At 35.4% G+C, this 15,848-nt stretch overlaps 1 protein-coding gene across 3 annotated transcripts in view; it reads right to left on the bottom strand.

Moving 5' to 3' along the window:
- Window positions 1–15,458, bottom strand: part of LOC308415656 (zinc-regulated GTPase metalloprotein activator 1) — a 41,321-nt gene extending 25,863 nt beyond the window's left edge. For 2 of the 3 annotated variants that reach the window (XM_080910697.1, XM_080910698.1), the window contains exons 1-6: window positions 15,246–15,458; window positions 12,142–12,228; window positions 10,006–10,102; window positions 8,055–8,146; window positions 3,425–3,484; window positions 2,296–2,333 (exon numbers count right to left, since the gene is read on the bottom strand). In XM_080910697.1, coding sequence (XP_080766823.1) covers window positions 2,296–2,333; window positions 3,425–3,484; window positions 8,055–8,146; window positions 10,006–10,102; window positions 12,142–12,228; window positions 15,246–15,396 — 525 coding nt within the window. In that variant the 5' untranslated portion in view covers window positions 15,397–15,458. The other variant, XM_080910699.1, reaches the window with a different exon arrangement.
- Between the last annotated feature and the right edge of the window lie 390 nt (window positions 15,459–15,848).

The following is a 15,848-nucleotide window of genomic DNA, read 5'->3' as shown; positions in this document are numbered from 1 at the left end:
AATCCCATTAGAGTGATAGCCTATGATATCAATTACCACTTCAGTTTCAATTTGGCTGGCCGGCCACAGGGTACCATTTCTCAGCTTTACTTGTGATGGGCTGGCTCTGTGAAGCATGACAGCCTTAAATTGCTGCCCATTATCCAACTGTCATTACTTGTACTGCCTCAGAATTCTCTGAATCACAAGCAGCTACTGAGGTCAAGCTTTGCAAGCGGAGGAATTGGACAAGTTGGCAAATTCTTTATATAAAGGCAAAGTTATTTATCTGACATATGACTTGGAAAATCTAAAGTTTCCATTATTCTGACAGTATGTCAGTTTTGTGTAGGTATATTGATTTAATAATTTAAGAGGTTTTATCAAGGTGGCAAGGGGTTAAACATATACTACATTTATATTATTCAGAACATTGCTTTCTTTTGGGGATCTTTATCATGTTAGTAAAAGATTCCATTTAATTCCTCTCTATATTCAATTATAGATATGAAACTTTCTATAAACATAAAGTGCTAGTTTAACTTTGGATACAACATGTTAAATCTATACAAAAAAGCAAATAAAATGTCCTAGCTGCTATCTTATGTACTCAAGTTTGTTAATCAACTTATAGAGAAAATTAATTCAAATATGCCTTAAAAATTTTCAAAACAAGACATTTAAATTTTTCTGGTGGTTTTGTTTTTTCTATCACCATGTGCATTTTTAAAAACTATTTTGAAAACAGTCATCAAGGTGATTTACAACTTATCTTTAAAAAGAAAACTAGTTAAGCAAGGTATGGTGACCCTCAGCTATAATCCCAACACACAGGAAAGCTAAGAAGGATTATGAGTTTGAGGACATATGAAGTTCAGGGTTGATGAACTAAACAATAGACCCTTAAAACACAAACACACATTAGAATTTTTCTGGTCAAAACTCTAATATTTGCAATCTTCCTGTTATTCCTAGTGATACTCTTATGTGAATACTTTTGCTAACTGTTGAGGTCTTTAAAGTCTGTCTCAGTTTATGAAATGAACTAAGTTCTTAAAAGCTTATTGCTGCAAAAAATAAAATACCATTTCCCAGATTTTCAAGTGAACTGAGAACATTTTTTGAAGAAACAAATGTTGCAAAAGGCTTTAGAGAATAAACTCACCTCTGTACTAGCCTCAGCCCTCTAGCCCACTACTCATAAATTTAAATTATAAGCTCTAGAACAGGATTCAAATATCTCAAATTAGGGTACTGGAAATAGGGGTAGGAAGGGCCAGTAAAGTAGACTGATAGCCATCTAGACAGACCTGATAACTTTTCATAAAACATAATTTTATTGAAGATTTGAAAGAAAGGCCAACATAAAAAATTAGATACATCAAGGGATAAAATAGTAAACTATTTTTTAAATGCTGAGTCTATACTCCCAAGAAATACTGTTTTCTGAGACAGGTTCTTACTACATAGCACAGGCCTAGAACTCACTATGTAGATCAAGCTGCCCTCTAACTCACTGACATCCCCCTGTTGCCACCTCCCAATTTCTGAGACAAAAGGCGTATGCAATCATACCCAGACTCTCTGGAATTACGACTTTGGTCCCAATCCATATGCTCAGATAGACCAGGGCTAGAGGGCGGATGCTAGGACAGAGGCAAGCTTTTCTCCAAAGCCCTTTGCAACATTTGTTTCATTAAAATTTTCCTCAGTTCACTTGAAAACCTGGGAAATACTATTTTATTTTACGCAGCAATAGCTTTTAAGATCTTAGTTCATTTTATAAACTGAGACAAACCTTAAAGACCTCAGCAGTTAGCAAAAGTATTCAGAGAAGAGTATCATTTAATAGAGAATCTCTTCTCATATGCACTAATTTTTGTTTCTTCAAAATTAAATAAATCAGTATTTTGTTTTAAGAAAAGCTAGTGTATACCTTGTGTTTCCTAACAGTTTGTAACAAAAACTAAGATCTCATATATTTTATTAGGATGCTTTTTTTTCAATAAAAACCAATAATGTGAATGGATTTTAGTGAGAAGTAACACATATCTAAACTTTATTCTATGTAACATTATAAAATATCAAAATAATTCCAATTCTTATCACAACACTCAAGCAGACTAAAATAAATACCAAGTTTAAAAGCACACAATAATGATGATGATGATGATGATGATGATGATGATAATATAGGCATACACAAAGTGCATCTTGAAAAATATTTTCCTTAAGTTTAACAGAATCAGAAAACAATACAATCAACCCTCATTTCCTATTTATTGACAATTAGCAAGTTATATTTGTTCAACTTACCTTTAGTCCATATTTTGAATCTACAACAGTTATGATACCTATAAAGCAATAAACATAATAATCACTCTTTAAAGTTATCAGTATTATATAACTATACTTGAAAACTTAAAACATCCTTCAGTTCACAAAAGCTATTCAATAAAGTATTTTTTCTCTAACCAATGTGGCAATTTAACTCAACCTCAGGAATAAGCAAATATGCTTGAAATATATACTAAATGACTAGCTGTTTCTAAGAAACTAGAAAATTTATAAAATAAAACATTTAAATTAAGTCAATAATAATATAAAAAATCTTTGTTGTTTCAAATTCAAACTAAGACAAATTCCATAATACACAGTGAAGTAAGAAAAATTATACAAGGCAGGTTATTTTTATTTTCAGTTAAAATGATGCTTTCCTAAATAGTTTAAGGAATCTGAGCTATCTTAGGATATTATATTCCTAACCTCTAATATACCTCGCTCATAAAAACAAAGCATCATAGAAAGTACCTAAGTTACAAAAGAGCAATTAGCTCAGCAATTTCTGAATATACGTCAAATCGTTTTTTAAAAATAACAGCAGAATCTGATGATGTCTATGAAATTCAACATGCTATATATATTACTTCTCAATGAAACACAGCTTAATTGATTCTTATCCTATAGTCTACATGATTGGTTTAAAAAAGGAAGGAGAGACACCAGGGGTAAGTGAATTACTAAGAAAGTAATGTCAAGCTTATAGTTTATACAGACTGACAAGAGTTAAGTAGTGTATGTTTAGAAGCATTTTTAATTCTTATTTTCAAGGAAAAATGAAAGCAGAGAAGGACAGGTCACTGTTTTCGTTGTCATCCTGACGGCCTACAAAGCACTAGCACACAATGGCAACAGAGCACACAGGCAGTCTGCAGAGTGGTCTGAAAGGAAAGCCTCAGTATAAGTCCTGAATCAGAGGTGATATCAATAGCTAACCATCTGCTATTATCGCTTTCTAGGATTTTAGAATCCCTATGAACAAAACTTGATTCATCAAAACTAAACAATTTGAAAAGAACAATGGTATATGAATTAAAACTGCAATATAAACAAAATGAGCAGAACCATAAAATAAATGACTTTAAAAGAAATTATTTTAACTTACCATCAAGATAAATATCACTCCCTAACTCAGCATCTACCCAAAACATAGACGCCACTGCACCTGAAAATACATAGTATAATAATATTCATCAAATAAAGTACTTCTTCAAATTTCAGAACACGATTTTATCTGTCTTAATGTATACCAGTGGAATTAGCTATTAAACACACACAAACTAACCCTATACTTCAATCTTCTCATGGAATTGCAATGAGAGGACGTTTTTTTCTATTTCTCTCCCTGTTTCTAAGCACAGTAAACTCTTAATACTCATCAAACACGCTCTTATTGATGCTAAAATAATTTACTCATCAATACTGTGCAAAAGTTTGGACACGATAGCTGAGTACACACAGGACTTTTTTCTCATTTTCTGTACATGACTATCATATAGTTCATAAATAATAAATCCCTCCCAAAGAAAACCAAATAAAATATATTAACTCCAAAAACACTTGCAAAGGTGATTTTCCAAAAATCACAATAAATTTTACTTGTAATCTTTAGAAAAGAAAAGAATAAAAATTACAAGTTCCCTGGTGGTACTCACTTATCATCATATACTGACTTAGTGCTGGACATAAAATTATTATTCTTAAAAATTATTTCTAAGAAAAAGTTAAAACTTGTTTTTGACAGGAACCGGCTTAACACAAGACCACATATCCTGATTAATGTGCTGCAATACAAAAAAAGGAAACTGACAGCAAGGGAAAGTATTTGATTTTTGAAAGCATTACCATCCCAGTTAGTGATGGTGCTGTCTAGAAGAATGAACACAGGGGCAAACAAGGAGAACTGAACTCATTGCACTGTCTAAAGCTGTCTACCTACTCTGACAAGATGTGGTTCCCCTAAGCATCACTCTGTGTCAACACTGAAACACCTGTCAGCTGTTTACAGTGATTACTCATGCAAGATATAGCAAGGGCCACAAGATCTAATGGTTTCCTGATACCTATTGATTTTTTCCCAAAAACTTAATAGTTTTCCAATTTGACTGAAATAGGATTTGTGAGTAACAGGAGCAGAATCAATGTCTGTCCTCTTCAAGGAAATTACTTTACCATGACAATTATTTAGCTAAGAACTGGAGAGTGTCAATCTCCTAAGTGAGAAACAACTGAATTGCCATTAAGAATTATTTCCACTCTCTTGGCTAAAAAACATAGTTTTAATTAATAAAGGAGAAAGGAGTAAATCTATTGCATCATGACACCAAACACCGATACAAAAAATTATTAATTTCTTCACTCAGCCAAATACATAGGTGTGTTAACATCATAGTTTTATAACTTTAGAACCTCACTGCTTTTTATTCAAGTAAAAGGCCTTAGGTCTTAATTCTTACCAGGATGAATTGTAAATTTGTATTACAGCTTTTATTCCAAACATCATTCCCATGTAATACAATCCTTACAGGATGCACAAGAACCATCTGTAGGGTCTTAGAAGTGGCAAAGATGATGGAATTAAGTATGATATTCTTCTCCCCAAGGAATATTAGGCAATGTCTGAAGATAATTTCAGTTGCTTCTAGGAGTATGCTACTGGCATCTAGGATGCTGTTATAATAATGTTCAAGATAGCACCCTTCACAGAAGATAATTGGAAAATCTAAAATATTATTTGTGTCAAGCCTGAGAAATTCTGAACTACATTGCAGAATCTCCCTTCGTTAAACCCTGATTAAACAAACTTTTTTAAAATTTTACATGTCAAAATTTTATCAGAACAACCAAATAGGAAAACATTGGTGTCCTAACCATAAATTTACAAGAGTAATGGCCAAAATTAGAAACAAAGGTTCTATGTGATTGTGATAGCTTGAATAAGAATGGCCCCATAGACTCATATATTTGAATGCTTGGTCCTTAGGGAGTGGTGTTAGTTAAGAGATCAGGAGGTGTCAAATTGCTGGAGAAGGTGTGGCCTTGCTGGAGTAGTATGTCAGAGGGGGGATGACATTTGGGATTTCAAAAGCTCAAGCCAGACCCTTCCTGCTGCCTTTGGATCTGGATGTAGAACCCTCAACTGCCATTATCTGCCTGCATTCTGCCATGCTCCCCACTATGAGGATAATGGACTAAACCTATGAAACTGTAACAGAGCCCCAGTTAAGTGCTTTTCTTTATAAGAGAAGCTGTGGTCAAAGTGTCTCCTCACAGCACTAGAACACTGACTGAGACAGTGAGTTACTGTGGTCTTTTCCTAACTCAATTCCCACCCCCACAAAGAGGATGGGGAAGGATAGTTTACAAAATCCTATTACTTTAACAGAAACAACTCCTCAAAAGGCAAGACACAGAACTGGAAAGCAATAAAGGGAAAAGTCAATGATAACAAATATTTCAAGACTAAATTTTTTTAATCACTGTATATTTGGGGTTATTTGCTTTGTAAGACTGAGAGCAAAAGGAATAAGAGTTCTGAGGTCTAATGATGCTCACAGCAGCAATAATGTACTACTAGGTGAGTGGAACATACCCAAGACAGCCATACTAGGTATTTGAGGGCAGAAACTAATAGCTATTTTATCTCATCTGTCTGTCTGGTCACCAATTTCCATAGCTTCCCTCTTTACATGTTCCAGTAACAACAGCTTTCAAACTGGCACTCAAGAAAAACTGTTTGGGTAAGATACTGAAGTTATTAAGAGGAATTCCTCATCAGTGCACAGAGGTGAAGGAAAGTCCTCTGACCTTCCCACACCAGGCACAAATGCATATATGTGATTACAACAGAGGAAAACAAACACAGATAAATGTCAGGAAGGGAAAGGGGTGAAGGAATTCAACAGGACAGACGAATGGCTAGGGATTCATTCTTCACAGAAACAATCTAAGGCATCAAATAAAATGTTGAGGTAGCTCTTCATAGCAAAGACCTTGAAAGCAATACAACACAAAAACAAGCTTGAACACAAGAACAGAATATAAACAGAGGATTTGTAGCACTTTAGAATCAATTTAATAGCATCATTGCTTAACCAATAAATTTATTTACAATAATAATGAACAGATAAACAAGTATGAGGGGGGATTTGTAACATAAGAGAAATGAAGATTCAGAGTAAATGTAGCTGCAAATGATATACCAGAACAATTAAAACAGGGCTAAGGGCATAGGGCATAGATTAGTAGCAGAGCACATACCTAGCATGTGTAAGGTACTAAAAACAGTAAAAAGAAAATTAGAAGCCAGTGAGATGGCCCAGCAGGATTGAATACACACTGCCAAACCTGATACCTTCAGTTCCAGGACCCACATGGTAAAGAGAGCCATCCAGCATGGTGGAGAAAGAGAGCCGAGTCCTACAGGTTGTCCTCTGAACTCCACGCTTACTTCATAGTCATTCTCATTTATTCATAGTCCTTCATTTTCTATCTTCCTCCCTCATCCCCTCTAACCAACTTCCCTTATAAATATATAAGCAAATTAATATAATTTTAAAAAGAAAATTATACTAGTTAAGTGACCAAAACAAAAGTCATTATGGAAAACTGGTCTCATTAGTATTAGAACAGAATAATTTCAAATGAAAATGTCCTTAAATGAAGCTTACAAAAAAAAAAAATGGCTAAAAATAAAACCAAGTTTCCACATTTTTACTAGACCACAATTATTTGGGACCTGGCTCTAGTGACTTTTGATGTATTATGCAAACATTTGGGACCTAATTACTTCTAAATTATTTTTTTATGTGTATGGGTGCTTTGCATGCAGATATGTCTGTACCACATATATGCTTGGGGTTCAAAGAGACCAGAAGAGGGCACTGAATTTCCTAAAACTGTAGTTACAGTTGGTTATGAGCTACCATGTGAGTTCTGGAACTGAACCTAGGTCCTCTGGAAGAATAGCCAGTGCTCTTAACTGCTAAGCCCTCTCTCCAGTCCAGGGGAGCCTAATCTTTAATGGCCAATGTTGCCCTACTCAATCTCAAGAGCATGTCTGGCACTTCACAACCACCTATAGCTCCAGTTCCAGGGGATTTAACATCCATTTCTGGCTTCTTTGGGCACTGAACAAATTTGGTACACCTACAAATCATAACTTATTCCTACCAAAAACTCCAAATCAACTGGTAAGCTTTAAATTCTATTAACAGCTTATAAGTCTCAAGCAGTATATTGATGACTCTTCTGTGATGCGAGCCAGAATGTCTCTTCCTCTAAACAACAAAAATTAAACCCAGAGTAAAGTTTTAGGGCTGGTGAAATAGCTTGACAGGTAGTGGACTTGTGTAAATGTCAAAACTAGATCCAAAATATTCACATAAAAGCTAGGTAGGCATGTTAGCTACATGTAATTTCATTATGGTGAAGTAAATAAAGAGAAGCCAGAAACAGGGAATCCCTGGAGTAAGGTGGCTGGCCAGACCAGCTAAAGTGACAAGCTCAGTTCACTGACAGACCCTACATCATCAATAATTAAGGAAAAAAGCAACTGAAGATGTGTCAACCTTGAGTCTCTGTGTGAACAGGCACACACAAGCCCACACACATTTGAACATACATACATATATGGATACACTCCACACAAACATATGTAAAAAAATACTTGTTTCAAATATTTCTCTAAGATATCAAAGAAGTATTTGTTGGTGTCTAATAATGTAATTTCTTACCAGGATCTGCTAGCCCAGTGGTCTCTAAGAGTATATAATCAAACTTGCCCTTCTTCTGCATCAGATTCTCTATAGCTCTAAGGCCACTGTCCCTGGAAAATACCAAAAACATAGTAATACACGATTACCTGAACATTTTCAAATCTAAAATATCTTAAAATGTAGTCAACAATACAACAAAAATATTCTCAAGCACACACGAAGTTAAATTCTAATAAAATGTCCAATATTTAACAAGAAGAAAATAGTTGCAAATACAGGAAGAAATGATATGTAATAAGTTAATACTTTATTAAAACAAAAAGCAAAAGATGTTATCTAACAAAAATCAGGATTTACTTTACAGCTTTATAAAAGAAAACCAGTATAAATAATAATATTTAATTTCTAGAATAGTTCAATAAGGAAAATGATTAAATTGAAATTAAAGGAATGTCACTGCATACCATTTAACTCTAGTCTGAATTAGGATACAATGTAATTTCTTTAAGGAAGAAAAAAAAAAAAAAAAGACAGCATCTAATTTGGCCTGGAACTGTTAATGTCCTGCTTCCACCTCCTAAATGCTGGCATTACAGGCTTTTATTACCTACTTTTTTATTCTTATAATACCCAAAGTAAGGCTAAGTATTGAATGTGTTGCCTTTTGGTTAAGAAAGACTTAAAAGTTGGACTCAGTGTCAAACATCTAAGACCACAAATAACGGGAGAAAGTTAATTCACTATTGTATAGAAAAATCAATAACTTATGTAGTAATTATGATAATTTATCCAACAGTTTATTTTATCAAATGATTTATCTGAGTTGCTGAAGTATGTCAGGTAATCTTCTAGGACTGATGGCAGTTTAGTAAATAGACACTGCCCATGGAAACTTGTTGTGACATAATGTTCTTTCTCTGTTTCTGTGTTCATACGAGGATTTGAACACAGGGCCACACGTATGCTAAGCAATCATGCTGCTACTTAGCTACAGTCTAGCCTTCTTTTTACTTTTCTGTCTTGTTATAAGATCTCACTTAAGTTCCCAAGGCTAGCTTTGACTAACTTGATAGCCCAGGTAGTCCGTGAATTTAGGATCCTCCTGTATCAACCTCCCAAGTAGCTAGATTACAAGTCTGTGCCAGTCTTGGCTAGTTCTTCCCTCTTTCTTATGTGCTTGTATGTATGAACATATGTGATATGCATGTGTGCACAGAGAGAACAGAAACCAATGTTGGGTACCTTTCTCATTGGCTTTCTACCTTATTTTTCTTCTGACATCTCTCACTTGTACCTGGAGCATACCAATCAGCTATCCATCCCTCCCTGACCAGGGATCTCCAGGAATCTCCCAGTCCCAGCCAACCCAGCACTGAGTAACTCACACTACCACCCCTGGCTTTCCATGCTGGTATCAGGGTTTTAAACTTAGGTCCTCAAACTTGTGTCGGAAGCACTTTACCCACAGAGACATTTCTCTTTTATGACAGTTGTTTATCTTTTATTTTAAAAAAATTGAATACCTAGATGCTGGAGAGATGGCTCAGTGTGTAAGAGCAATTGCTGATCTTCCGGAGGAACAGAGTTAAATTCATACCACCCATGTGGTGGCTTAAAACTGTCTGTAACTCTAATTTCAAGGCATACAATGCTCTCTCTGGACTCTGTGGGCACCATGCATGAATGTGATAAACAGGCATACCTACAGGCAGAATACTAGTACACATACAAAACTAAAAATTTTAAGAAATAAAAAAGAGGTTGAATACTTGAAAATAAAACTGATGATGCATTAGACTCAGAATAATATTTTATATATGAAATAAGACACTGAAAATAATTTTTAAAAATTAAGTGAAGAACATAAACATTAAATTTAGTTAAACTTATAAAGGATAATCAAAGCTGTAAATATAATCAGCAGACATCATAAGTCAGCCAACAGGCACATAGTAAAACCACTCCTTACTTTACTGAACAGCAGAGGCAACCGTTTCTAAGTTCCAGCCATTCTTCATAGAGTTCTCCACCTTGACTGATAGCTAAGGATTTCTCTACTGCACTCCCTAGAAACATAAACAGACAGTTTTATATTATGTTCACTAGCCAAAAACAAAAAAACAAACAAAAAACCCAGAGGAGGATATTCAGAAATAGAGTTCTGAACAGCAGATTATAATGCAGGAACTACAGCTTAGAACATGTATTCTTTCATAACTCTAAATCAATCAATAGAAGTTCAAATTTTCTTAACAGCTTAAAAGCCTCAAGTAGTATATTGATGACTCTTCTGTGATGTAAGCCAGAATCCCTCTTCTTTCAAACAACAAAAATCAAACCCAAAGTATTTAATTCAGTAAGTATTTATTATGTTATGCTAGATAATTTTAACTTTTCTTTCTATAAAATTTAAATAGAGCCAGGCATTTACATACCTGCAATCCCAACACTGAGGAGCCTGAGGCAGAAGGATCTGAAGTTTAAGATACAACAAGGCTCTAAAGCAAGTTCCACATCAGCCTAGGCTGAACAGTGAGACGTTATCTCAAGAATGTAAAAAACAAATAGTTGGTTCAGTGGTTAAAAGCATTTGCTGCTTGCACCAGAGTTCAGTTCCCAGAACCAAGGGAACAGTGGATGGCTCACAACTCCCTATAACTCCAGCTCCAGGGGATTCAAGGTCTAGTTATGAACTCCAAGGGCCTGCACACACAAGCACACACATGTACACAGAAATAAAAGTATTTTTTAAAAATTAAGTTAGTAGAGGCTAAAGGGAGGGCTCAGAGGATAAGAACACTTGACTTGGTCTTGCAAAGGACCTGAGTTTGACCCTCAGCACCCATGTGGCAGCAGCTCATAACTGGCTATAACTCTAGTTCCAGGGGATCTAACACTGTCTTTTGACACCAAGCATTCATGTGATATATAAACATACATGCAGACAGAACCACTTATTTACATAAAACATATTTATAAAATATTAAACAAATAATTTAAGTTCCTAGGAAACTGATAACTCTATCTCCTTCCTCCTTAGGACTTTCACTTGCCCACCTCTCTTTTTTAATAAAGAAACTACCCTGAAAATATTTTTCCTCTCATCTACTGTCAACTTTAAAAATACACTGATATACTTTTTAAACATTGGGTCTTTTATGTTCTTCTCATAAGAGATTTATGTTATTTTCTTATGAGATTGTTTTTCTTTTAATACCACACTAAATTGGTGGTTCCTGTTACAAGATTGTTCAGGATTCTAAATATGCATTAAGACTCTACTTCATTCTCACAAAGGTTTTTGGCCAAAGTATCATGTAGCCATTTAAAAGTTAAACTTTTATTCAGATTTTTTTTAAAAAAAAAAGTCTTATAGTAAGGTTTACCTGGGAAATAAATATACATGAGATGTTTTACATAAGAATGAATTTTAGATGTTTTACATACAATGTACCAATACCAGAAAAAAGTTTTAAAGAGCAAACAAAACAAAACAAAACCATGTATTTTCTATTCATGTGTTATCTGGGTGATCAGTAGAGTATTATATAATATTAAGCTATACAAAACATGAATAAAGGAAGTTCTGGAGATTTTGCAAAAGGCAAAAACCATAAAAACTACAAAATAAAGAAAAATAGCAAGAAATAAAAGTAGATATAACCAGTGTAAAATATCAGTTAATAAAAAGCTAGAAAAACACTACTAGAAATCCTTCTTTTTTTCTTTTTTGACTGAAAGCATACCTCAGAAAGGCAGAACTTTCTTAGCATAGAGGAAACCTTGCACCACAATCAACCAACCGAACTCTTTAAACATATTTTACTTATTTGTGTGTGTGTGGGGGGGGTTAATACAGATGGACTATATGTGGAGGTCAAACATTTGGAAGTTGGTTCTCACCTGCTGGAGGCAGGGTCTCTCTTTGTCTTTTGCTACTACACGCTAGATTAATAAAAATTAATCCTATTTTTCTGAAACTATTTATAGTGGCCTCATATTATAATACCATCCAATCTTATCTTTGCGCACAGAGCATCAATCCAGCAGTAGAATAAAGTGTCACAAATGTTATTGAACATAATAGATATTGAGCTTTACATACCTTCTCCAAATTCATTTAAAATCACTGCTATTTTTCTGTTATGTTGTTCTGTCAAGATGTAGTTCAGAAGTGTTGTCTTTCCAGCACCTATAAAATATATTAAAGCAATAAAATTCAGAGACTCATTTTGAGGATACAAAAAGAATATAAAATATTTTAGTGTTTCTAAGAATTTATGTGCCATTTTTTATTACTTAAAAACAGTACAAAGGATTTTATAGAAGAGATTTAAAAATCTTTGAAAACTTTGAAATTATAACATATATAATATTAGAAGTACAAATCATCTTACAAGTTGAGTCAGTTTTCTAACTTAAAATGACTAAAATAATATCTTCTTCACAACTTATACAGCAATAAAGGGTATCTAAATGTTATAGTCAATATAAGTTAATAAATTATGGCCGCTAAGAAATGTCACCTATTAAAAAAAATATATCGATTTTTTTTCATGATGCCTTAAGTAAGAATAGTTACTTCCCTAAACTTATCCAACCTATTTCAACATCCATGAACTAGCTATAAATTCATGTTGAGTATATAGCTACTTTTAGTATGCTTAAGCAATCTATTACTATAAAACTGATTGAATGAAACAGAATCCAGAGGTAATAAGTATACACAACAGACTATTCAGTAAAGAAATTCCTAAGACTATGTTAACTTTATCCAGCAGGTGGCATAACAGACCTAGTGTGTTCATCTCAAGCAGAAGAAAAACATTAATCTTGTGAACCCAAAATCCCCAAGCTCATAATGAAATGTTTTTCAAAAATTCTTTTAACTGTATAGCAGTTCAATTATTGGAATATATCATTCATTTTTATGCAGGTAGCCATTTTGGTTGTCCTCAATATTTTTCTGTCACAAGCAGTAATGCTAAAATGTTTATACACATAGTTTGCACACATCTACTAAAATTCATTTGCAAATTTTCTAGGTTATAACCAGGAGATAGTATGAGAATATCAGGATTACTAATATCTTAAATATTTTAGGTCATATTTCTTTTTAAATGTTTTTGAAGAGATGACACTTTAAAATGGTTTGGTAAGCTCAGCATGTGTAGGAGACCGATTTAAGAACACAGAACAACGAGAAACTTTTTAAAACAGGAAGTCTTGAACATAATTAGGTATAGGCCAATGAGAAAGTTGAAAGTCATGAATGTAAGAAATTTATTTGTGCTTAGTAATTAACCACATTATGAAGAAAAAGACATTGCAATATAATTCAAAAGAATCTAGCATGCACCAAATTGAAGTTTCTGTCTCCATGGAGCTTAAAAATGTTAAGTGGGGGAAGATGGTTGAGGACTTATACAGAAATTAGAAAGCTATTTTGTTGCAGGTTGATCATTCAACAGGAGACATATAAAATACTATGGAGAACTTAAGAGGGCATCTAGCCAGAATAGTTACAGGAAGAAGTATTCCAAGCAGTACCTTTAAGACAGTAGTTCTTAACCTTCCTGTCCTGACCCCTTCGGTGAGGGTCAAATGACTTTCACAGGGGTCACCAAAGAGAAGAACAGTCTACATATCAGATATTTATATCATAATTAGTTATGAAGTAGCAACAAAATAATATTATGGTGGGGGGCGGGTTAACGAGAACATGAAGAACTGTATTAAAGGGTATATAGCATAGGAAGGTTGAGAACCACTTACGAAGTAAATTCAATGTGTTGGGCCATCTGACAGGCTAGAGGGGTAGACAGAAATCAGATCACAGAAGTCCTTGAATTCCTGCTAAAGAACCTAAATTTTCATCCAAGTAGAACCCACTAAAGGATGTAACAATCAAACTAACACTGTAGTGGAAGGTACGGCTAGCACAAAGATATATTAGGAAGCAGGGAGACTCAGGACTACTGTAGTTAGGAGGAAATACTGTTAGTGTTGCAGACAGTCGGGAATCTCAGGATTTGAGAAGATATTAGTGTACAAAGTGTTGGACTCCTTAAGTATGAAAATGTTTCTAAGACATTAAAATTTATACAGAAATAAAACTGAAGGATGGAAGCCAGAGAAATAGGTAGAAAAATAAGAAAATGGAGGGGGCTAGAGGAACAGAATTCCCAGTATTTCAAAAACAAAAGGCAAAGGTGGCAAACTGTCCCCTAGGTTCGGTGAGTAACAAAGGGGTTGCATAGTTAGTCCTGACCCCAGAGCTTCAGACCATTACCTGTATTCTTCCTTTCACCTATCAGTAAGCACAAAGCAGAAAAGCAAAGGGGCAAGTCTGAAGTATTTGCTCTGCTTCTATAGAGCCTCGTCTGAATCCAAAATGTTATTCCTTTATAAAAATAAAGCCCAAATCAAATCTAGAATATCCTTGGTCTGCCTCTAGAAGGGTGTGGAGGCCCCCGTGATGGCTCAGTCGTATGTGAAGTGTGCGCCAAGCTCCAGATTGTTTGTTGCAGGGCACAGGAATGAGAGTACCACTTGATTCATATTTTCCCACAATTTTGATTTTTCCACATTTCTCGTCCCTGTCACTTATTTGTTGTTGCCCCTCTGTAATGCTTTAAAGGGATATTTGTAAACATTTCCAACAAGAAAACTGCACCATGGTCACAAATGTGTTTTCAAGTACCCCCTCTTTGTCCTCAAGAGTGGTTTGAAATACCTTACAGTGTTTTACAAGCAACTCTCGAAATGGGGAGGTGGGTAGTTTAAGACAGCAAATACATGCCACTAATGGCTGGAAGAGTTTGGTTCCTGTGACATGGAATCCACTAAGCAAGGTGTGAAGCAATCTACAGTCGGCACCTTTGTTTTTCCGTTCCTTTTTTTTTTCTTTCTTTTTTTGACCAGGGCATCCTTTAATGACAATAAACCGTTTTTGCTTTGCTTTTTTTTTTTTTTTTCAGATGAGAAAATTCAGGTGACTTCCATTATTTTCTTCATAAACTGACGAGAGATGAGCTTCACAAATATAACACAACTTATCAAAGAGGCCACAAAAGTAAAAGGTGAGTCTGGGTTTCAAAATCACCTTTCAAAATGCTAGGAGAGAGACCCCAGACCCTACCTCGGAGATTCGTCCTCGGCCAGGAAGCCAGGGTGCCTGAGGAGACACGGCAGCCCCCCGTTAATTACCTAAATACCCGGTGACAATTGTGACTGGAATCTTAATGATGAAGTCAAGATTCTCCTCTTGTTCTTGGTTGTTGGTCTCAATGGGGACCAATTCAGGACAATCCTCCGCGTACTCTTCTTCTGCCTCCACAGTTTTCACACCAGGTAACATGCTGCAGGCAGTACACCAGCACTCAGCTAAAACGCTGCCGCCAGTTGCACTTCCGCTACAAAATTCAGTCGGCGCAGGACTGATGACGTCACCACAACGCGTCGCGTAGCATGACTCTAAGGAAGCAACCCGCCCTCCAGCTACGCCACCATGGAAACTAGACACGCCTTCCGGGGAGGCACGCCCCTACGCAGAGATAGACACGCCCCACGAACAATGGACACGCTTCTTAAAGAACGGAACACACCCCCGGGTGTGAGGCACGCTCTAGGGGCGTGTCCTCTGAGAGTGAGCCAAACTGCACTTTGTTCCTAGGACGCTAGGAGCTCCCTTCTCTTGAAGTTGTAATGGACCCCAAGCAGTTAGCTACTGTCTGTTGTTAGGGCTGAGGCAACGCTGTTAGGGCGTGGGCAGCTTCACCACAGGACAGACTTTCTCAAGCTGACGGTCTT

This window comes from Micromys minutus (assembly GCF_963924665.1).
Source record: "Micromys minutus genome assembly, chromosome: 2".
Lineage (NCBI taxonomy): Eukaryota > Metazoa > Chordata > Mammalia > Rodentia > Muridae > Micromys > Micromys minutus.
Note: the sequence above shows the minus strand (reverse complement) of the source record. Positions and strands in the feature narration are given on the sequence as shown.